Source organism: Lipophrys pholis (assembly GCF_963383615.2).
Source record: "Lipophrys pholis genome assembly, chromosome: 11".
Taxonomy (NCBI): domain Eukaryota; kingdom Metazoa; phylum Chordata; class Actinopteri; order Blenniiformes; family Blenniidae; genus Lipophrys; species Lipophrys pholis.
The window spans coordinates 8,753,495-8,777,636 of NC_137631.1; the positions used below are offsets into that span (position 1 = coordinate 8,753,495).

The 24,142-nt window shown below is 42.2% G+C and overlaps 1 protein-coding gene across 1 annotated transcript in view; it reads left to right on the top strand.

Moving 5' to 3' along the window:
• The window catches only part of peak1 (pseudopodium-enriched atypical kinase 1), a 112,132-nt gene that overhangs the window by 79,055 nt on the left and 8,935 nt on the right, over positions 1 to 24,142 (top strand). The window contains exons 4-5 of the mRNA XM_080474737.1: positions 4,938 to 8,443; positions 19,400 to 19,626. Of these exons, the coding sequence (XP_080330863.1) occupies positions 5,064 to 8,443; positions 19,400 to 19,626 (3,607 nt within the window). The 5' untranslated portion in view covers positions 4,938 to 5,063. The remainder of the gene's footprint in view (positions 1 to 4,937; positions 8,444 to 19,399; positions 19,627 to 24,142) is intronic.

A 24,142-nucleotide genomic window follows, 5' to 3' on the forward strand; every position in this document is an offset into this window, starting at 1 on the left:
TCTGATGTATTGTAATTCATCACATTTCAATAGGGTTGCATAATATCCGTTACATCACAAAAGTCGCACAGAAATAGCAGTCTTTTATCTGGCTGATGGCCACGAGTAGGAGAGCACTTATAGAGCAGAAGAAGAAGAAACACAACCAGATAGAATCATTTCGTGGTGAAACAAAGATTATTACATAAGCAAGAAGAATTGCTTGTGCCAGAGAGATCCTCCTCATCTTCCTGTGTGCAGGCTGGACTTATCATATTTTAATGACATGGCCCTCATCTAAAAATACACAACTGCCAGGCTTCGTAAAAGATCTCAGATCTCCTCAATTCTGAACCGTTATCGCAAATCGAAAAAATTAAATAAAACATGCTTCTGTCATAGAAGCAGTAGTATAAGTGTTCCTACATTAGATCTTGGAATTGGTTTTGTTGTTTTTCAAGAAATTATGTTGTCGTGCTTTTCAAATGAAAACATTTTTTGTGTTTTTGTTTCTGTAGAGTTATGCACTGTTATGTACTGAGTATCATGTAATGATATTCAACGATGCTCAGGGGTGTAGTGATTCATCTAATAGTTTGACTTTTTGACTCAGTTGAGATTTTCAAAGAACTGTATGGGACAGGTGACCCTGCATAATATATTTGCCTTAAGTTCTTACAAAGTATAATGAAAAACATGTTTTTCATCCAACACATTTTAAAACCAAATGTAAATATAATGAAGAGAAAATTAAACAATGGAATATGATATTTTGAACAACAATAGGTTAATAGGTACGGCAATAGAATGAGTGCATAAAAGGACCTACCCGCCTCCGCTGTGCTGCCATGTTTAGGGTTTTTAGGATGATGCAGTTTGACTGATAGCCACTGTTTCCTGTGAGGATGCAGGCCTTACATGGGCTGTAGCCAGACAAACAGTCGTCAGCCCATCACTGCGAGGTCATCGCAGTTCATTTCCTACATTATTCTGTCTGGCTCTGTGTGGGTGTTGTCATGAAAACATCCTTCCTGACACCCATGACCGCGAGGACTGAATCACCCGCCCAACAAAGAAGCCAAAGCCCTGACCTGGATTGGTGAAATGCCAGTTTGGTTCAACCTCGAGTACCACCATCCTTAATGTATTTACCAATTGTCATAAGTTAGGAAGGTGTTCGGTTTGAAATCATGCAAAAGCAAAGAGTTTACCTTTTGCTCGGTTGGAGGTACCACGCCTTGTGTCTGTGTGGGTTTTTGCCCAACCAAGTTCGATTGTGTATTCAGGCCGACTCCTGTATAATAATCCTTTTTGCATCCCTTACATGTCAAACAGAGCTGAATGAAGTAAGAATCCCCAGCCAATGGATAGAAAATTGCTCCAGCAGAGAACACTTAATCAGGTTTGTCTGACGGAGGGGAATGGCTTCAAAGTATTGATTGATCTTCTTGGAAGAAAAGCAGATATCTGATTATCATCCAAAAAGCACAGTGGAGAGCAGATGCAGGTCTGCAATCAATTGCAGGTTTACTTTTCTTCAGGACAAGGCCTGTTCTTTTCTGTCTCTTCCTCTGATTGGTACAATGGATAATTTGTTTCCTTGTCTGAATATTTTCCCATTTGGCGCCATGAATGAGGGACGATGCAGTTCAAACAAAATTGAAGTCTGTCCTGGATAAACGTAAAAAAATTCAGATCATGATATATACTTTTCATCCACAGTTAAGCATTTAGCATTAGCAAATTGAATTCAAAATTTTGAAGCTTCTCCCTGGATTGGTGGGATCGGACAATTGGTTTGGATAATTGTGAGTCATTTTGGTTGGCAGAGGTACGCTGTCAGATTATTTTATTACCTATCTTTTTTAATATAATATGATAGATAACAGAGCCTTACCATTGCAGAGTCCTCATTTAATAACAAAAAGTGGAGAAGTATGACACAGCTGTCGGGCAGCAGTCCCTGCAGAAGGGCTAGGCTAAAGTTTTAAAGCATTGCAGTGGAAAGTTTGAGTGATGTCCTCTTGCAAAGTCAGTATTGGTTTGATAATACTTTGAGCTTGAAAATTAAAGCGAGTTACATGTGGGCTGTGCCAGAAGCAAAAACTAGCATATACAGTAGAACCTCTGAGGAGCGGACCCGGTAAGAGCGGACACCCTGTAGTGGGCGGACACGTCACTGTGCACCAACACATATTTACCTGTTAACGCACCTTAATGAGTGGATGTGGCAGAGAGGTGATTAAGCGAATCAGGTGTGCTGCCTCACTTCTCCGCCCATAAAGGAGGAGCCACCCAGACACGGGGCGACAGGCGGGAGACACAGACTGACAAGCCTATGTGCAGACAGTGCTGGGTGAGGTTTACGTTTGTTTGGGATTTCATTTAATAAAAGAATCATGGAGAACTGCAGTCCTGACTCCGCGCCTCTGTGGGTGAACCGGACGGTGGCATGCTCTACTGCCACAGTGGACAACCTGCCGAACTCGGACAACGGACTAATTTTCCTGCCAAATTTCAAACCCACCAAGCAAGGTGGTTATACAGGATTTATACAAGTTTCTATTTGACATTTCACTGTATTTTGCAGCAGAATATTTCATTAAATTGACTTTATGTTGAGATTGGAATCATTTTCAGTACTAACTGTTTGATCTTGCATAAATAGACAATTTCATTACATACACTGTGACAACAACAAAGAAAAACTTTGAAGTGCAAATTTAAAGGTTATTATTGCAATATTTTACCGGTCTGGTCCACTCAAGATGAAACTGGACTGTATGTGGTCCCTGAAGTAAATTAGATTTTATTTAATAATTATTCTGTATACATCTTATATACATGTGTATATGTATATATATTGCATACTTCTTTGTATTGGTTCAGTTATTTGCTTTTAAATAACCATAACATATTTGGTGTTTGGTTCGTTAAATATCAACTGGTCCTACAATTTGTCTTTGTGACCTGTCTCTCTGAAGAGCGGACACCTGTCTTCAGGGGACACTTGGCCTTGGATTTTAGGGCGTCCTTCCATCAGAGGTTTTACTGTAATCACTCCACTGGAGCAATGCAGGCCCCGTTCAACTCTAGCCTTTGGAGATCGGCCTGCATGGAACAATAGCTGCTGAAAGAACATCCCCAGTTAAAGCGACGTCCAGCTGGGATGTCATTTTTATCTTGATCTATCAGGTGTTTTCTCCTTTTTTTTTTTTTTTTCCTTTCTTCTTGTGTTGACTGGCCTGTCCAGAACCCCCAGCTGAAACAACAGTACCAGGCTATGTGACATACAAATTACACAGGGATATTAAACGAAAGCTCAGGGAACAGCTGCATGGTTACTGTTTGTTTTGAGCTACACACCACGCCGCAGAGTTGACATTAATGTGGTTTCGAAGAGTTTATCCTAAGTGGTTGCCTGACAGTGGACTGGTCGGATCGGAATAAGTCACATTTCAATGATTATGCTTTTTCATTTGTGTTTCCTCCTTGGTTAGACTGATGAATTGTATTAATGTGACGATCAAACTAATTTAACAACTCTTCCATGAAGATGTCTCATCTCATCATTTCTCTGTTTTAGCACACTGGGTTATGTAGGCTGGCACAGGCTGGTAGCGTAATCATAAAAAAAGTGTATGAGCTGCTCGGCTGAGAAAACAGGATGTCTAATGTATGCTGGTGCCGATAACCCGAGACCATGCTGCTTTTCAAATGTCAGCCTTTGTTATTTCAGAATAGTGTGAATTTTTAACCCAGGTTGTTGTTTTTCTCAGCACCTTCTTAATGAGAAGCCGTTGAAAGTTGGAGTTGTTTTTGTGTCAACTTTGAATGTTCAAGTTACAGTGCAGAAATTAGAGCCATATTTGTACTCCGACTTTAGCAAAATAGAAGCGAATGTTGTGTCTATAAACCTTACAATTGACTTTCTAATTATCCTTGACAAGTGAAACATCAAACTTGACCTGTTTTGTTGCATTGTATAGCCTTCATGTTGAAGATTGTTGAATATAAGTATGTCATTTGAAGGACTGTAGCTCCTTTCAGACCTATATATCTTGAAAAGACTTTTAGCTCTATGCCATTTGTGGAGCACCAGTGCACGTGAATCTAGCACTTTTGATTTTCCATTTTCCATGTAACTGCAATGGTTCATAGGATTTTTGAACTTTCTGCTGGGATTGATTCAGGGACGATATCAGTACCTTTATTCCTCCTAAGCCGTGCTGAAACACCCACCAACAACACCAGACAGCAATTCAGAAATAAGCCCCCTCTAATCCTTTTCATCGTGGCCGTGTGGTTTTCGGGTCTTACGGGTCCATTTGTGGGTGAAGAGACAGTGCTGCACTGTAGGATGGACTAGCTCCTGCAAAGAGAAAGTTTGCCACCTAATGGAGACAGTCTAGCACTGCCTTCCTTCATCATTTTGTGTCACTCTCTTTGTGACCCAATGTAACTTTTTACATCAGTTTATTTGTGTGTGTTTAGTGTAAGTGTGCAGCTGGAATCAACTGATCACTTTGTGCATTTGTATTTATATTGACATTAGTGTTTCAATTCCAAAGTGTAACTTAATTTGTTTTGGTATATTCAGTTGCTGATGGTTTTTGATGTAGTACACATTCAATTCTCAAATTCATATGGTCAAATAATGCTTTTTATATAATTTATGAATTGCCTGTAAAATATGCCCAATGATGCATCTATTAGCATTTCACTTCAGAAAAGTGAGTGACATTTCTAAGCTTGATTCGACTCATTCTACTTTACTCAGTTAATGATCAATTGTCATTTTTATTTGTTGAAGAAAAATCAGTAATTACCCACTGAGCCTCCCTCGCTCTGTTAGCAGCACATGCAAGGAGAAAAACTTCATACTCTGAAAAGCTCTAAACTTGATAAAAAAAAATTATTCTGAACTTGTGTATTTTTTTTCTGCTTGTCTCTTTTAGGTCCAGTTTGCTCCAGGTTTGAAGTCTAAGAAGTGTTTATTTTGGTACGACAGTCCAATCCAGTCGTTTCATGGAGGGCTTTCCAGTTCACTGAGCCAACAGGCCCCCCCACCAGGACCAGCAGCCATGTCAGCCTGCAGCACCTTCACCGAGCACGTGTGGAAACCAGGCGAGTGCAAGAACTGCTTTAAACCCAAGAGTCTGCACTGTCTGGCTCAGAGTGGAGGCAAGCCTTTCCCCGAGCAGAGGCCCCCAACAGCGCAACAGAACCCACCTTCTACTGGGGCTAGAGCCAACCCTAACCTTCCTACCAACACTCAGAGAGCCAGCAGCGGGTCGGCTCGCTCAGGCCACTTTCGTCCACCGGTGGCCAAGAAGCCGACCATCGCTGTTAAGCCCACTATGATGTTGCCCTGCTCTTCAACAGGATTGGATTCAGATGGACACCTGCAGCAGCCACTATATGTAATGGGGCAGGGGAAGACATCAGCCTTTACAGTTTGGAATCACAATGGACTGAACCGTAAGAGAACCAGTGGGCCCAGCAACAACAATGAAGGAGAAGACGGCAGTGAGGAGATTGAAGGTTATGGGCAACTTAGCCCAAGGACATCGAGTGGAAATAACAACAGTGGATTAACAGATGTACTCAAGGAAATTGCTGGTTTGGGCCCTGGCTGTAGCCCTACACCCCTTTGTGGATCCAAAGACTTGTTTTGGGGACGAATCAGTAGTTCATACCGACGGTCTTTAGAGAGAGGTCTTCCAGCCTCAAGTTGTCTGGCCATGGGAATCTGTGGTAGTGGTAGTGGTAGTGGTGGTGGTGGTGGTGGTGGCACTGCTCAAAAACGTGTATCACTTAGTGATAGTACCAAAATCATCAGCACAGAGGGCGGTCGCTTTTGCTACCCAGATTTTTCCAGTGACGATGATGAGGATGATGAGGACGAGGACAGTGAAAGAGAGGATGATGAACATGAGAGCTGGGATGAAAGTGATGAAGAGCTACTTGCCATGGAGATTCGTATGCGAGGCCAGCCACGATTTGCAAATTTCCGTGCCGCCACATTGTCTCCAGTGCCCTTCGCTGCAGGGAAGAAATGGAATACTGTACCACTTCGCAACCGCTCACTGCAGCGAATCTGTGCTGTGGACTATGATGATAGCTATGATGAAATTCTGAATGGGTACCCCTCAGTGGATTCCAATGGAGTTCCTCTTTCCTATGGACCTCTGGACTTGCAAGGCAGTGGGTTTTTGTCAACTTCAGAATCTACAACATCGCCAGAATCATTGTCGTCACTACCAGACAATTCACACACAACTTCCAGCAATGGGAGCAGTTCTGTTTGTGCTCTTCGAAATGGATTACATTCTCCAATGAATAAAGCACCTGCTCCCTGCACTTCTCCAAAAAACGAGTCTGTTAACAAAGTTCTGAGTCCACCCAAAGTCGCTGAAACACACATGGCTGTCTTGGCCATTCGACTGGAAGATCAGGACGGTAGAGAGGGTATGCCCATGCCCCAAGCCCTTCCGGGCCAACCAGTCACTATAAGTTTTAGCCCCACTGAGGAGCAAGCTAAGCCATACCGTGTGGTAAATTTGGAAAAATCACTCATCTGTAAGCCATACACTGTAGTTGATGTCTCAGCGTCTATGGCTACTAAAGATGATCAGACTCTGGATTCTTGTCCTAAACCCAAAAACCCATCAATGCCTTCCAGTCCTACATCATTCTGTAGCAATCCTGTAGTCCAGCCGTTGTCTCCAACATCTCCTACTTCCCCATCTTCCTCTGTGATGCCAACATCACCCACATCTGCTGCTCCTTCAGTCACTTCCCGAAAGAAATTAGGCAACATACGCTATCAAGAAGTTTGGACCTCTAGCACAAGTCCTCGGCAAAAGATACCTAAAGTGGATCTAGGGGTTGGTAATAACCCTGCTCCGTCCATTATGTCTCCACACTGCAGTCACAAATCTGCCCCTACTTCTCCCATCGCTGGGTTGTCTTCATCCCGAACTGTCCCTGTGAAATCCCCCAACTTATCAGAAATCAAGTTTAACAGTTTCAATAATGCAGGCATGCCTCCTTTTCCCATAATAATACGAGATGAGCCAGCCTATGCTCGCAGCTCCAAAAATGCTGTTAAAGTACCAATTGTTATCAACCCAAGTGCTTATGACAATTTAGCTGTGTACAAGAGTTTTTTGGGACTGAGTGGGGAACTGCCTCAGCCAAAAGGGGCAGGTAGCAGGGTCACCAGCCACACTTATGAGGAGATTGGATCTTCTGAGAGTGTCCAGTCCTCGTCGACAGAGAAAACGCAGTCTGGGAGAGGCACATCAGAGCGAGCCTCTTGTGAAGAGACGAAATTTCCACTTGATGCAGTGTCAAAAGTACCAATTTTACAGCCAAGAACCACTACAGACTCTAGCACTGTGACAAGCACTGTTATTAGCTCCACAGTCGGGGCCCTATCTCTCACTTCGTCACCAAATTCTCCTGTCAGTCTTGCCATTACTGCAAACCTACTTAAAGCCAACACTACTGCCAGTACTGTTACAAATACCTACAAGACAGCTGGAGATGCTCCTTGCATTAAAGATAATGATATGGGCGTACCTTTGTCTCTTGGCACACCCATAAGCCATAGAGAGGAGGCTAGCACCGTGCTTTCACAGATTGTGGCCTCTATCCAGCCTCCTCAGTCTCCTCCAGAATCTCCATCAGCACAAACAAATACTTTCAGTTCTGAGGAGCTGTATGCTCTCCCACCTGATGCCATGAAAGAGACCCTCACTCGGCCCAAATCTCTCTTTTCCGCAACTGATGGCTGTCTTTCAAAACCAAAGAAAGACACGCCCTCAAAAGTTTTGTCCAAATCCCAGAGTGCCTCTGCTGCGGTCCCTCTCTCCAGCCCCAGGTCAGAGGCCAACCCTCCGTTCCCTCCTCCAAGATCTACATCCTCCCCTTACCACGCTTCTAACATACTCCAGAGACATTTTGGGAACTGGACCAAGAGCTCTGGCTCCAGTTCTCCCATACGACCAAGTGACGGCGAAGCAAGTCCTGGAGGGGAAAGCAGGCGTCTTTCAAATGAAAGCTCAAAGCCCAAACGCTGGATCTCTTTCAAGAGCTTCTTCCGTCGGCGAAAAGACGAAGATGAACAGAAAGAGAAGGGAGAGAGAGAAAAAGAGAAGGGCAAGCTGGTTGGTCTTGATGGGACAGTTATCCACATGCTCCCACCGCCGCCAGCGCAACATCAGCATTGGTTCACTGAGGCTAAACCAGAGGACCCCACCCAGAAACCAACCATTATCTTCACCTACAAACCAGACAGTGCCGGTGGCTCTGGCGATGGGGAGGGAGAACTACGTGTAGAGGAGTGCAGAGAAACTTCACTACTGACATCCGATGAAAGCAAAGAACCTCGACCACCAAGCCCAGGGAAAACGTCTTCACACACCACTGGAGTGGATCTCAACAGCAAGGACCTCAGGTAATCATTTTATATTTTCTTAGCTTTCTTTTAGACTAGTATGATGGGAGATTATTCCAAAATATTTGTATAAACTGTTGAAAAATGTTTCTTTGTTTTCATTAGGATATTGAGCTCGTATACAAAATATCAAGCTGCTCAACTTAACCCAGAGGACTCCTCAGTAATTTTCTTGCTAATCTCATAACCAAAGTGACCTGGTTGCTGTGGCTATGGATTTGAGTAGTTATTAAAATTTGGTGAACAGCATTTGCTTGATATGCAAGAGTAGATATATGACCTGTGGGATCATGGCCCCTCTGGCAGAAAGCACTTAAAGGCTGTTATTAAAGCCCCATTTAAAAAAAAAAAAGAAGAAGAAAAAAAACAGCGCTAAAGCTGGCACCGCAAGAAAACAGTTTTCAGCACATGAACAATTTAAGAGCAGCTCCAAGGTGAGAATAATACTGATTCAAGTGAAATACTTTTCTTACTCTCGTTTTTTTTTATTTATTGTGTTTAAAGCCAGATAATTATGTAAGTTCATACACATGAAATTAACTCATACATGTTCTTCATACATGAACCCCTGCTGAGGTGATGCATCATTTTACATGCAATGCATGTTATCATAGTTACCATCATAGATTCCTGTCAGCACCCTCATGGGACCCTTCTAGGAATAATGATCCATGGCCTTTGCCAGCTGCCTCTTTCCCAGTCATAAAGATTCCCTCATCACAGATTCTATAAGTGTTTGATGTTTATTTGGTGTGTCTAGTTGCACAGACTCTCACTTCTAGGCTGCCTCCTCCTTAATGGCATTTTATTACCGACACAGCAGGCTCAGCAGTTCTCCTCTTAAAGGGGTGAAGTTCAGTTTGCATAGAATCACACAGTTAATTCAGATCAAAACTATTTAAAACGTTGCCTTCGATGTCAGATTCCCTGCCGCCGTCCAAACTGTAAATGACTCACAATAATCAGTCTTGCTAGTGTAGCACTGTCGTCTTGGATAACATGTTCATTGTTTGTCTTTGCCTTGCTGTTACACTTAGTTTGCCATGAGCCAGGTCTCCTGCAGCGTGACTGATGGTGCAGATAAAGATAGCTGTGCTCACCCCAGATACACAAACAAACATTTTCTGTCCCAAGTGTTATTTTTGTGTTGACGATAATCAGTCAAACATGATGCAATGAACGGACAAAGAACAACTCATGAAGAAGTGAGTATACTTAAAGTGCTCTCAATCATGGGACATACAAATATATCTCAAGCACAATATTTATATGGTTTCTCCACAACATTACAACACTAGAATTTTCAGTCAACTGAAGACATTGCTTCAAAAAGACAGTATCGGGCTAATAGTCCACACCTCGATTGTTAAGCTCGATGGTGTGTAAGCCTGGTACATACATTTTCCAGAGGGGCCTTTCAGCGGAGTTCCGGTGGGTTATTCCTCTTCTACATTCACCCTGTTCTTTTTTTTCCTGAGACGTTTTGTCTGCATTACACCCTCTGCAAACTAAGCTCTCAAGTTTAAATTGTCATATAGTGAAATCACGTCGATGTCACTGCTTGGGTCAAAACTTCTTTCTGGAACCAATCTGTCGTTCTTCAGTAACCATGTTCGCAGAGTAAAAACGTTTAGCTTTTGCCAGCCAACACAGGGAAGTTGGCTGACGATAAATACACTTGGACATACGGTGTTCTTTGAAATAATAAATCGAATCAAAGTTCATCTTTTCTGCTTGGGTTACGTTGAGGTATTGGTGACAAAATGGAGTGCAAGTATGCCCCAATGTCTCTATCTTCTGCAACCTGCACCAATTCATCCTTAAAGACCCCAGGTCATCCAGAAGTTAAAATTATTCTAGGGCTTATAGTCATTCCTAGGCCTCGTCCTTTGTGGCGATACCTTGTGCAACTCTTTGATTATGTATTCACAAATAATCTGAATCAAAAACCCCGGCCACTTCAGCTGGAACCTCTGAATGTGAGTACCAACCATCATTTACAGTGATTGTTATTTAATTCATTTCACATTGACCCTCACAAAGGCGAATCTGCTACAACCAAATTGCTGTTAAAGGCAAGTGTGCCATACCATGTCATCGTGGCTTGATAGCTCAGGTCTAGACCACTTCCATAAGCTGACATCTATTTCTTTTGTTGTCTTACTCGTCACGCCAACTCCATGTTGTTGGTGCCTTCAAGGTTGTTGTCAAGGTGCAGGGCTCCACATCATCACCTCTGTTTTTCTGTAATTCTGCTCTCCATGCCACCCTTCTGCAGCATTCTCTTTTGAGCCCAAAGCACAGTGAGCTTGTAAATATCTCACTCCTCTATCCTGTCAAGACATCGGCCCAATTCTGTCTTTTCTCCCACTTTCCTACTTTCTCTTTTCTTCTCCTTGAGCTTCAGCTCCAGACATCTTTTCGTTCTCCGTCAAGCTCCTGTCTCTAGTATGTGAAAAAGTAGTGCCAAAAATATCAAACGTCTGGCTAACGCGGTGCTCGGGTAGGATATATATTGGGTGTTTTTAAAAGGTTAGTGAGTATTCATAAGTTTAACTCCAGAGAATACAGGCCGTCAGTCAGGATCAAGTTCCCCCAATAAGTGATTATTTTCAACGTTTCCAGTAAATTAAAGAAAATTTCAGGCGAGGTTCCAAGTTCAGAGCTGAGGTTGGATTCCTTTGTTTTATTTAAGACAGAACATCAGGGGAGAACCATCTTAACCACATGATACTTAAACGCTTCTGGCAGATAAAGCATCCGTGCACTTTTGGTTTGATTGCAAGAATAACTGAAGACTGATTATGTCTTGTAATTAATAACAATCTATTTTATTCATGAGTGCCTTTCAAGACACCTAAGGTCACTGTACACAATGAACAATATTCAGAAACATTGAGAGTTGCATAGATCAACATCAACATTGGTCGAAAGGTGTCTTCTGTATAGAAATGAAATTGTATATTATATTTACGGAAAATATGGCCAATCTGGGAGAACATAGACAATGAAGAGAATGGGCCCTAGGACAGACCGCTGGAGAACACCAGAGAAGAAGGGCGATGGCTGCGACGTAAAAGATTTCAGCTGAATGAACTGAATCTGGCAAGAGAGATGTGATTTGAATCAGTCCAGGGGTGTGTTGGATAATCCAATGAAAGCCAGTCTGTGGAGGAGGATGGAGTGGGAGATGGTGTCAAAAGCTGCTCTCAGATTGAGGAGGAAGAGGATGGATAATAGTCCGGAGTCAGTGGCAATCGGGAGGTTGTTGTGAACTTTGAGGAGGGCTGTTTCTGTGCTGTGCTGAGGACGGAAACCAGACTGAATCGGAGAAACTGCAGTTGTTTCCAGAATCTTTAAAGAAAATGGCAAAATTAGAAATTGGACGAGAGTCATTGAAGTTATTATGGTCAGAGCCAGGTTTCTTAAGAACTGGGGTTATAGCAGCAGATTGGAGAGATGGTGAAACAAAACCAGAGGTGAGCGAGGAATAGATGTTAGCAGTTATCAGAGGTGAGATTGATTATACTCGTGATTTAACTTAACCATTGATTTAGTGTTTGTTGTAATTGCACACTATTAATTAGAGCATATTGACACACTCCAGATACAAACACAGGAGCCTTTGTGGAGTTCTGCTGTCAGGCAGTAACATTTTAACACCTCGCTTTCCAGTTCGGGGACATCTCACCTTCACTTCAGCCCAGTATTGTCTTTACACCTGTCTTTTACTCACAGTTCTGTTAGCCCACAGCTGTTTACAGCATTCCATTGGAACTGGTCAATCAGTAGTCAGCTTACTAACAGGTAGTGACATGGGTCTTTGTGTTCACCCACAAACAAAAGCTGTGTAATGGTACCAGCAATTATTTGGGTGTTGGAAGAAAAATCCTTGTGCCTCGTGTTTTTTAGGCCGATGTTGAAATGACTACCAGTTAGTTTCACTGTTTGTAAAGGCGTGGATGAACGGAGCAGTGATTCACACAGTGTAAACCAGTGACCCTGCCATTCTCTATGCCATTTGTTTTAGTTGGCCGATGAGGGGTTAATTCTTTCAGGGTGTTTTTTTTCCCGACTGCAAGGAGTTTTTTATTGGCCAATAGTGGGCGTGTTCTCCAATGCAGACAAACACACACATTACCTTAGACAGGTAACAACATTCAAAGAGGAAGAAACAGAAGACAAATACAGTCTGCACGCTGTGTGTTGGTCTTAACAGCAGGCTCGCTCGCAGTCCTTTAACTTTGCTCTTCCGAGGATGTGATTCCTGCCGTTCACCTTTCGTTCAGGGTATCGAGATGGGAAGCTGTGTGAGCCAGTACAGTGGGTAAGAACTGAAAGTCTACTCTTTCCAACATAGTTTGTAAACTGTGACCACCTAGGTTATATGAAGTAATGTTGACCTAGAAGGGATTGGAGGCTTTCAGGTTAAATGATCTGTGTTTTGATTTAGGGATTCTTCATTCCCTACACTCAAGCTGCTCCATGCTGTTTGAACAAGTCAGGTCCTGACTTTGAAACGTGTAGCAGCCATAAAGGTATTTATATTGTCAAGAGTCCTCTTAAAGGTGTGTATCCGCTCTGGGTGACTTCCTCATACAAGATTGTGTAGCACAGATAGTCTGTGTGTTTTAGTGCTCTTTTGAGCAGTTTTATGGCTAATTGTTAACGGTTGACTGCTTGGTTGTAAGTAGATCTTTGAATCTAAAGTACAGGACAAGGAAGAGTAAAAGAGGAAATCGATTTTTCAAGTACAAACAATCAAACAGCAGATTTCTGTGCCAAGCTTAAAAGCAGTCCATTATAGCACAATGGTCTGGATTTTGTTGTCTGGTTCTTAGTTGTTTTGATTTATTTTATTTTTTTCCTCTGTCTATTTTCAGTTTCATGCTCGTTGTTTTCATTTAGCTTTCATCATTGTGACGATCCCGTTATTGTAACTGTCACGGTGGCAATGCACTGTAATAATGTAAAAGCTATTGATCAAGTCTCTTTATTTAATGCAGACACAGAGGCCTTGGGACCTCCACACAAACTGCAAACATGTCAGATCGGATGTTTTGCTGGGAAACATTGCCCCGAGGTAGCAACAGGGTGCTTCAAACCACATCAGTCACAATAATATTGGAGTTGAACAAGTTGTTTGTCTCCATCATCAGTAATCATGTGAACTTGTAGTTCAGTTTATCAACTCTTGCAGCAAACCGACTAAATTTTGAGAGCACTAGATTGTTGTAGCGTTGAGCACTGTTACCTTATAACAAGAACTTTCCTGGTATGAGCCTGTTGGCGTTTTGGTGTGGAGTTTGCATGTTCTCCTTGTACATGCGTTGGTTATGCCTGGTTACTCTGTTTTCCACCATCCATGTGACCCTTACTTTGTAGCCTGAAGGTCATGTACAAGTCACCATTTAACATGATCCTCCATCGTGAGCTGGCATTGGCATACATAAAATTAATGGATGAGTTGTTTGACTTCTTTTCTTACGCCTTCTTTCCATTTCCGTTCAAATGGCTGTGATTATAATCTTCTGGCCTAGCTGAATGGTCATGCCACTCGTGTAATCTATGATGACTCCATTAATAGCACCTGGAGAGTTCCTTATGCACTTGAGTTTGCATTGTTCACAAATCATTGTTGCCGATAGATTTTCAACTTATACATCTTACATGAGGTGAAACATCCAGTAACAAAAGACCTTTTGTGTCTCCTGTTTGAGCTGTACTTTAAGGGACTTTTTCCCAGTGATCCCATAAATCTTTAGTCACATTAGGAACATGTGTCATCAACGTTGCAGTCAAAGGAAATGACACATTGGGATAATACAGATATCACTGCCAGCCGGCAACACCCATAACAAGGCCCGAGGCAGTGAAATTCGCTCTGAACTTTTTGTGACTCCTTCCTTTTCTGTTTTTAATATGCAATCTAGCAGATAAAGCAATTTTACAGGTGGAATGAGAGCGCGAGCATCGTGAGTAATGCTGCCACAACCACATCAGAAATTCAGAGCAGCTGGCAGGTTCAGCCACTTTTACAATGGAGGTCAATATATACAGTCACTGAGAATGTCACACAACCTGGGTGGCCTAAACCCAGGTGGCCTGAAGCTGTAATATCGAGACGGGTCACATTTAGACTGTAATCAGATCAGGGGTCAGTAACCAGGAGTGTCTGCTTTATTCTGAAGTCAGCTGATCCCAGGTACAGAGAGATACAATCACTGAGAGTTACAATGTGTCTTTTATAGTCTGAAGTTAATGTTAAAACTATATAAGAGGGTTTATTGAACAGCATATTTACCTCTGGATTTTATAATTCCCATTTCAATGTTTTTGTTATGTTTGACAAGCAGGATACTTCTTTCAACTTGAGATATTTATGAATATTTCTGTAGTTTCATTTGGTTCAAAGTCATTTATGGATTTGTGAACTGTATAAAAAAATATAAGATGGTTTCTTCTAAAGTGAAACCAGTAAGATGCATCCTGGTGGCTGGTTGTACTAGAGGCCAGAAATAAAATTGTCTGAACTGAGCTGAACTAAATTCAACTCCAAATCTTAAATTACAAACAGGACATGAGCACACAACACATTGTTTTTAGATATGTGTTGGTTGTTGGCCTTTTTTCACATCAGTTTGTTTTGGATTATTTCAAATTTAACACTGACCTTAACTTGAGTTCAAATCTTTTTAAATTTCACACATAAATTATCAACAAGTTCGGTTTTAGGATGAACTGCTGGTGTCAAACATTGGTTTTAAACCCCAGTTTACTGTATATGCATCTTTCTTTTCTTTTCCCTGCATATGATATTCCTGTAAGATTTAGCAAGATATAATGAAGAAGGAATAAGTGGAGTTTGCAAATTTGTGCTTGCATATGTCAGGTATTGACAGTCCCTCCCACTGCAAGTCACACAAACCACAGATCACACACTGTGTGCGTTTTGATCACATGATCACTTCCGTCCACTCTAATATTAACTAGAAACCCAAAATGTTTCTGCCCAGCTGTCATTAAAGTGATGGAGTTTCTGATACACTCTGTTGTTTTGAAGTTTTGTGACTTGGTTGAAAAACATATCACTTGACCTAACAAGTGACCAAAATATGAAGGAACAGGCTCATGAGGATGTCAGAGCAAGTCTGCGGCCCCGTTTATATGACAAGGTTTTCAAGTGAAAACTGCAACCTTTCATTTTGGGTGCTGAAAATGGAGGTTTTTGAAAAATGCTCCGTCGCCATGTAAACAGTGAAAACAGAAGTTTTTTGAAACTCTTCTAATGCACATGGAAATAAGTAAATCGTTCTGCACATGCACAAGAAGGATTCATTCATAACAGCGAATGCTGTGTGTTGTTCACTCCTAACAGCATTTCTCCAATAAAGTCTACAATTACTACACCATCATCTGGATCGGATGTGGAGACAAACTTCATTCCAACAACCAATACCGAGTGGGCCAAAATGACGAACAAAGGCAGTTTAAAGGAGCTTCAATGTTTACAGCGGACTGTTCTGTAGACATTTGTGGGTGTTTTTATTACATAAAAAACAGCATCCTTACATGAAAACTACATTGCTTTCAGGGTTTCCACTGTTTCCATGTGAACGGACATTGATTTCAAAACGTTGCTATCGCCACGCGAAACTTTTCTGGAACAAAACTCTGTAAAAATGGATGTGTTTTCACTTGAAACGTTGCGTAAACGGAGCCCAAAACATGCTGTCGTGTTTCTTTCCTACCCACCTCTGCCAACTTTGTGGATTATCAATATTTCCCTATACGCTTGCAATGTATTTACTCTATGTAAACAAGCATGAAAAAATAAGCAGCAACTTTTTTCTATTCAAGCCAAGGTACTTGTGGCACTGTTTATTTCTGCGATCAGACTGAAATGAAAACCACTGATTTATTTTATATACCGGATAACTGAAAATGGTCTGATATGTGATATATTTAATCACAAAGCCATATATTTGTCAATACAATGTAAATTCTGAAAAGAGAATACTGAATTCAAAAGATTATGGCTTCTGAACAAAACCGATTCCAGAAAGCAATTTTTCTAAAATGCTAAGTGCTGGCGATACGTACCAGTCGTAGTAAATGGTTCGACGATGTCAATGTATCCAAGCGCAGTTTTTTTTAGCATTTAAATGCTCTCCTTCAACAAAGTGTACATTTACTACACAGACTGAGACACATTCCTTTCACACACCAGATACTGAGTGGGCCAATGTGATGAAGAAAGAGCGTTTAACGGTGCTTCAATGTTTACATCTTGTGTGGTTGGTTGTTTGAAAACATACTCCACCGTTTCCATTTCTGTGTGTTCGCAAAATGTTTCAGAAATGAAAACACAAAAAACAATGGTGTTCTCAGAGGATTGTTATCATGTGAGCAGGACCCCAGTGTTTCAGTTTATATTAATTTAGAGACGATCATAATGAAAACAGCTCCACATATTTAGTGAAGTTGTACCTTCAAATGTGAAGTAGCGTCGGTCTACACTAGACTTATCAGAAAGAACAATGCAATGATACTGTGATACTCGGGAGTTCCCGTGGGGAAAACTGTAGTGCTGTCACTTCCCTCTGAAGACACACATGTAGCAGACTGCCCGGGCGACTCACATCCCTGTCAGCTCATGCCAGATTGAGTACACAGAGTCTCCTCGCAGTGTCCCCTGGGCTTCACACCGTAATCAGAGCTGCTCTGGACAATCTGAGCTCTCACAGTGATAACTGTAAGACATGACCCACATTTCTCCCACCCACAACTCAACCCCGTCACTACATTACAGGGAAATCATCTCCTGTTGTAATGGGAATAATGATGTTTTTACCTTCTGTGTCCTTCTGAGATGTCGCCTTGTAGCTTTCACAAGGTGACGTCTTACGTTAGTATTGCTGATATTAGCTGAAAGATGTTTTCCTTTTTGACAGAAGTGGCAAGTATTTGTACTGTGTTACTGTACATAAGATTTTTCAGGTATCTATAGTTGGGTATTCAATTTTTATTCAAGATTCATTTAGGTGCTTGAATTTATTGTAAATCATATTACCACAAAACTGTCAGCGCATTGCATGTGATTGATATGACGTAGTCCTAGTGTTTACTGTATGTGACGCCCAATCAGAGCTTTTAATGTGTAGGTTGTGCACATGCATGCATGTGCATATGACCTCAACCAAGATGACTTCAAAAGTTAAATAAAACTGCATGCAGCATTGAACGGGTGCTCGCATCCACGCTGGTCAGCGAATAACTGTGTTTTGGCCTATGGATGTGATGAGGGCCGACTGGGATCATACATGGATTTCACGTCTCAGACTGCGTAGAGCATGTACAGGCTAGTTATGCAGCCCTTCCTGTCCATCCACCAGGTGGTGATCTGACTGTTTATTGTTCTGTAGAATTCATCAGGACCCATTGCAGCATGTAGAGCAGAGTTAAACATCACTTCCTGTTTCATAGCAAACCATCAGGTTTTTGGGGGGTTGTCATGGCCACGCCCTTTAACTGTTGTGGAACAATAATGATATGGTTTTCTTCAGGAATGCCAGTTGTATACAAGCCAAATTTTAGGTCTCTTTAGGATTTACCCTCTCGGAGGAGTTCAGCATGAGAATTTCAAAGTTAACGCCAAAAGGCGGACTTCCTGTTGGGTTTAGAGTCTGGCTGTCATGACATTTATGTGTGTCCTGATGTGCTCCATACCCCTACCAATCTCAAGGATGATACCACATGCTTTGGGGCCATGGCATGTGAAAATAACATTTCTAAACTTCCTCATACGGCAGTATTACTATTTCAAAATGTGTGAGTGTGGATGTCTTTAGACTAGGCATGGTGTCCAGCGTTTGAAGTTAGGGGTCGACGACATAATGCGCAGCTGAGATATAAATACTTGTATTTTCATGCTGAAATAATTACAGATATATTTGCCTTGCCGTTGCAGATGCTTTAGTCCTGCCTTGTCATGCACGTGTCAAGATCTACGTCACCTCATTTGAGCCTCATATGGGCAACATGTTAACAATAATACATCGTGTCAAAAAAGTTTAAATTCCTGGTACCACAAGGTGGTACTATGACTGTGAAACAGTTAGTGCAGTTGAAGAAAGTAAAATAATAATACTAATAATTCCTTGCATTCCAATAGGGTCTCGCCCAGCTCTGCTCAGGCCCTAATTAACTTGGGTACGTTCTACAAACTATCCTTTTTTTTTTTACTTTTATCTAAGTAAAGTTAATATGTACCTTTACTTTATTTTCACATAGGTATGTGCACTTGTACTTAAGTAAGGAATGTGAGTACTTTTGACTACTGGAGATCTGGTTGCTTATTCTCCAGGATGTTCTTTCATTCAAACCTGTAGCTTTGTTAAATGACAGCAGCTCAGTAAGGAAGCTAATTTTAGTTTGCCACTTAGAATATAAGCCTCCGTCAGTCACAAGGGCCAATTTCAAAACATGTTACTGTATCACACTTCACTCTGCTTTTTTCTCTCTCTTCCCCTCAGGTAACATATGCACACTTGCATTTAAAACACTTCAACAGCCCCTGCGATTTCAGCTGCTCTATCTCACATTCATCAGTTCTGAGATGAATCTGCCTGATGCAGCGGGGGGGGGCAGATATGAACATCGTTGTGTATGTTTTAGTTCATATCTGTTTCGATAAGACGCACTTATCTGGCTTCGACAAAATGAACGACAGCAGATTAAAGACTTTATCAAAAGTAGCTTTGTTTATCATCCTGCTCCACAGTAGCTCGCTAAGGTATAATAAACTGAAACCCATGTCATGACCAGTGCCATAATAAAGGATGTAAAAAGGAGGAAGTAAGGCAAAATATAAATATGTTGGTAATGTCGTAAATGTCATAAATGTTCAACGTTTTCACAGCTGGGTGCTTCTCTCTCTTTCTGTGTCATGTGCAGCCAGGTACCGGGCAGCGCCAGAGACCCAGAGCTGCCTGCTGCCACCTCCCTGCCTGCCAGAGTCAATCTGGGGCTGGTGTTTGGGGAGGTCGAGGACGGCCGCACCAGCAACCATGTCGCCAGCGAGGGCAGCGCCAGTCTCGGAGAGCCCGAGGAGGATGGAAACAACTCCCATCACTCCCACTCACCGGCCTCCAGCCAGTGCAGCGCCACCTACAGCAACCTGGGTAAGAATGGAAACACAAAAACATTTTGCAAAATTTCTCTACGTGCAGCTGGTAGTGTGGATATTTTAGAGAACTTTCTCTGACAAAATGAACAAGGTGAGCTGGTTTTTGTCTGCGTCCAACTGATTTCACTGACTTTGTTGCTGGAAGAAATACTTGAGGAAATATTCTTCCACTGCCACCTACTGGCTGAGATGTTGAACAACAGACTCTTGACCCCCGGCACCTCCCACTGCTGTCCCATTGTGTAGTTATCTAATGAATAGGATGGGTCAAAGTCATGTAAGTAATTTCCTCAAGGGGGATACATAAAGTTCTTCACTTTATCAAGGGTGTTTTTTTTGTTTTTTTATATTAATCACTAATCATAACTTAACACTGCCTGATATACGCAGCTTGAGTTTTAGTAGCTGGATGCCACGATTCGATGTTCTTTAGTTGGTGCAGTTCATTCCCTCCACAGTACCAGATTTAACTTTTCTCGAGCATCAGCACCCTTATTCATGTGACGAGTCGTAATTTATTCCCCGTTAAAACAGCTGCAGCTCAAAACTTCCACACGTCTTGCTGCCTGGAATAACTTGGAATATGCTGCTTCTTCTTTTTTTGGGGAGTTGGAAGTGGGAAATGTTTGGTCTGGTGTTACTGCTCTGGTTTTCGCTCCTGAAACATCCACAGATTTTATTTAACATGTAAGCAATGTGCAGTACATTGATGATCACCCATATGAATGCCTTTTGTTCTCTGAAAGAGTTTACAGCATTATTGAAGTCCAATTCAAAACGATGTCAATAAAAAACAGTCTTAATGGCACAAACATGCTTACTCATTTATAAGGCATTATATTTAGAGTTCTGGTGTAAAAAAGCAGCAGACAAAAAGACCTATAAAAGATGTGTTTTTTTATTAAAATTCTTGCACACAGATTAATACTATTTATAGTATGTTTCACTACAATTATTACTTCTTTATGAACTAGAGATCTGTTTTGAATTCCTGCTGGACCTAATTTGTTCCCAACTTAGTTTGATCAACAGCTAAATAACATACTAACAGAGCTAACAGCTATCTTTACCTTTCTCAGCAATGTTTGGCCATCTTGTTAAACGCCAACTTTCCCAGCCAGCCAAAACAATAGAAACAACATGAAATGGTGCCATTTTAACCACAAAGGGTTGTTTCTATCAGTAGAAAAGTAATGGGAGTTCTTAGTTTCTACTGCTTTACATTCATTCCGGGCTTCAAACCTGATGCTTGTCTTACTCATGACGCCATCTTGTGGTGAAAAGTGGTTTTTGAATGCAAAACATTTCATGTCGTACAGTTTAAAGATATGCAGATTTGAGGGGGAAGTGTCATTGCCAGTGAAAGCAAGAATAGATTCTGTTATTGCTCATCATGCTGCACGGTTGTTTCCTAAACTATGATCCTCAAAGGATTGACAATACTGTATTTTTTTAACTATAAACAGCAGAGGTTTTATTTTTATTTTTTTTTGTTTGGCCGGTCATGCAACTTATATTTAGAAGTAATTTATATATAAAAATATACTGGTTACTACAAAGTGGGACCACTAGGTGTCCCTGTGTGACAACAGAAAGCTGCTACAGTACCACCGAAATACCTCCGTTACTGCTGTATTTCACTGACAAGCAAAATATGTTGGTAATAAAAATCTACACAGCAGAATTTAAACTAAATATTATGAAATGCAGCTGAGAACAAATGTTTTTTTGCCCTTCATGACATACTTTTTTGACCGAAGATACTCAAGGTTCTGAGTATGTTCTGAGTACTGAGAAGATACTGACTTAAGGTACTTGAAAACATTTTGACAATTAAATTCCACTACTATGCCACGGACAAAGATCTTCTATTACGGAGCATGTGTGACATGTTGGTCCAGCGTCAGCTGCTGGAGAGTTCGGCGCGTTCACACAGCGAGCGCCATCGGGACCAGGCTGTTGTAGCAACGAGGGTGGGCAGAGTGAGAGGCAGTCACGGCTGTCAAGTATTACTGAGCACTTCAGATATGTGTGTGTGTGTGTGTGTGTGTGTGTGTGTGTGTGTGTGTGTGTGTGTGTGTGTGTGTGTGTGTGTGTGTGTGTGTGTGTGTGTGTGTGTGTGTGTGTGTGTGTGTGTGTGTGTGTGTGTGTGTGTGTGTGTGTGTGTGTGTGTGTGTGTGTGTGTGTGTGTGTGTGTGTGAGAAGGAGAAACGGCAGCACAAAGCTGAGTGTGGGTTAGAGGAGAGTTGCATCACTGTGGACCTGCAGGGCTTTTTCCTCCTGTTATCGAGCTCGTCGTTGATGAAAATACTTGTGTGGGTTTGCAGTATTTCTGTGTTAAAAGCTTCCTGCAGGTTGTATGATGAACTCATTTTACAGGCACTTCAGTTTGGGAGGGGGCGTGTGGTCTTGAAGGTGGTGTTAATTTTGTACTGCGCTTCTCGGTGGAAAATCACTTTTGTTCAGACACAAGTGGCTCCCTCCCTCCCTCCCTCCCTCCCTCCCTCCCTCCATCCCTCCCTCCCTCCCTCCCTCCCTCCTCATCATACAGTACGCGTACGCTGGTGTTTTAATCACAGCGTAGGGCGGTAGGAGGCAGAGCACTCGCTCGCTGGCTCTCTGAGAAATCTCCAGCTCTGGTGGAGCGATGGAAGCAGAGCGGCGCCGCCACTTCTGCACCACGTTTAACTAAAAACTTTGAGACGTTAGCAGGAACCAGGTACGCTTCTTCTCCTCATCTCTCTCCTGCTTTCTTTTCTTTATCTCTTTCTTCCTGCTTTTAAATCACTGCCACCCCCACTTTGACCACCTCCAGCCTCTCACTCCACTGATCTCACCTCATTGTTACCCTCTCCTCCTCTCCATCCTCTTCTTCCTGTTGAGATGTGCCAGTCAGTTTTGTTGCAGTTGTGACGTTCTCCTACAGCAACAGGTTCCTTCGTGTCGGTGATAATTGGTCTCTCGAATTTTGAATTAAATGCTTTGAATATTTGCATTTCTGTGAAAGTAGTTTTTTGAATTTATAGTATTCTATATTAGTTGTAATCTTTAATTTGCTTGCAGGTTTTGACATCTGTAATTTAGTGTGTGATCACTTATTGCAGAGATGATATTTTGGACAGTGATGAAACGATATAGACTCATTGCCATTAGTGGACAATTAGCTTTTACATCATCATCATCATCATTATCATCATTTTGCTTTTAATAAATAATCAGGTCTAACACAAACGGACTTGTCCATAGTAGTTTGCATATTCTCCCTGTGCATGTGTGGAATTTCTTTGTATTCTCCAGCTTTTTCCTCCAACAAAACGGCAGGTTTGTTATGTGTCCTGATGAATCTGAATTACCCATAGCTGCATGTGAGACAGAGATGGGGGGGGGGGGATCTTACAATTACATTACTTTGATTTACCCCAAAAAAACATTTCAAACTTTCTCTTTAGTTGTGTTATGACCTAAACTTATTCCCTTTCTCCATTGGTCCCAATGTAAACTGTTTGTTTGGCTCCTGGGTGGTACTCTAATGTTCTCGTACACAGTTTGATTAATCAGTGACGCGGCTTGCCAAAAACTGAGTTCGTTCATCTTATGTAATTCACTTAAATTGCAGCCACGTCGCTGCAACCGGGCGGGGGAGACGCCGTCTTCCTTGGATGGATTACCACAGATTGGTGGAGCAACACATTAAAATATATTGCTTCCAGAGGATTACCGAGACTCATTTACTTCATCCTGACTGCTCTGTCTTAAGGCTTGTCCTGCAGGGTTAAGATGACGGCAGCGTGACTTACACGTGACGACTTCCCCCGATAAGACTTTGTGATCAGTGGCGTTTCAGCTGTACGTGTGAACTGGTCTGTTCAGGCTAATGCTCGCACCGTAGGGACGGACAAAGTAATTCAGCAGACGGGGTGACTTTGAAAGTCATCATCTTCTCACAGCTTCGCTGCGCTATCTTCCAAGAAATTAGGTTGAAGCTGTGCAGCGGGGTCGTCTGCGACCCTGTGCACCCACTTAGTTAAAACCATCAAGCTGTTTCGTTCCCATCATGCAAAGTCACAACCTCCTTTTTTTGTCCCATTCGCTCTTGCCAGACGTTTGTCTCTGACCCATCTCGCCTCTGTGATCCCTGACTCGCAGAGCGAGCCGGGGGAGTCCAATCAACCCCCCAAAACCCCTCAGATTTCCTCCCAATATCCCTGAGAAAGAAGGTCACATCGAGCCGCTGATAAACTCGCGCCCCACGCTGCCTCTTTAAGTCTCGCTGCCGAGCAGAAGTGCAGATTGAGCCAGGCGGCTGGATGGTCGTGCCCAGCTGTTCCTCACCTCAGGGCCACCAGCTCCCTCACGTGCTGAGGCGCGCAACCTCGTGTCAGCCTCTCATCTTCATGAGAGGCTCCGAGCCAGTGGGCTGCAGCCATGTGAGAGAAAAGAGGCAGCTCAAGGGAAGCCATAGGTGAAGGACAGTTTTTTTTTTTTACTTTGCTGTCAGGTTTTGTTTGACT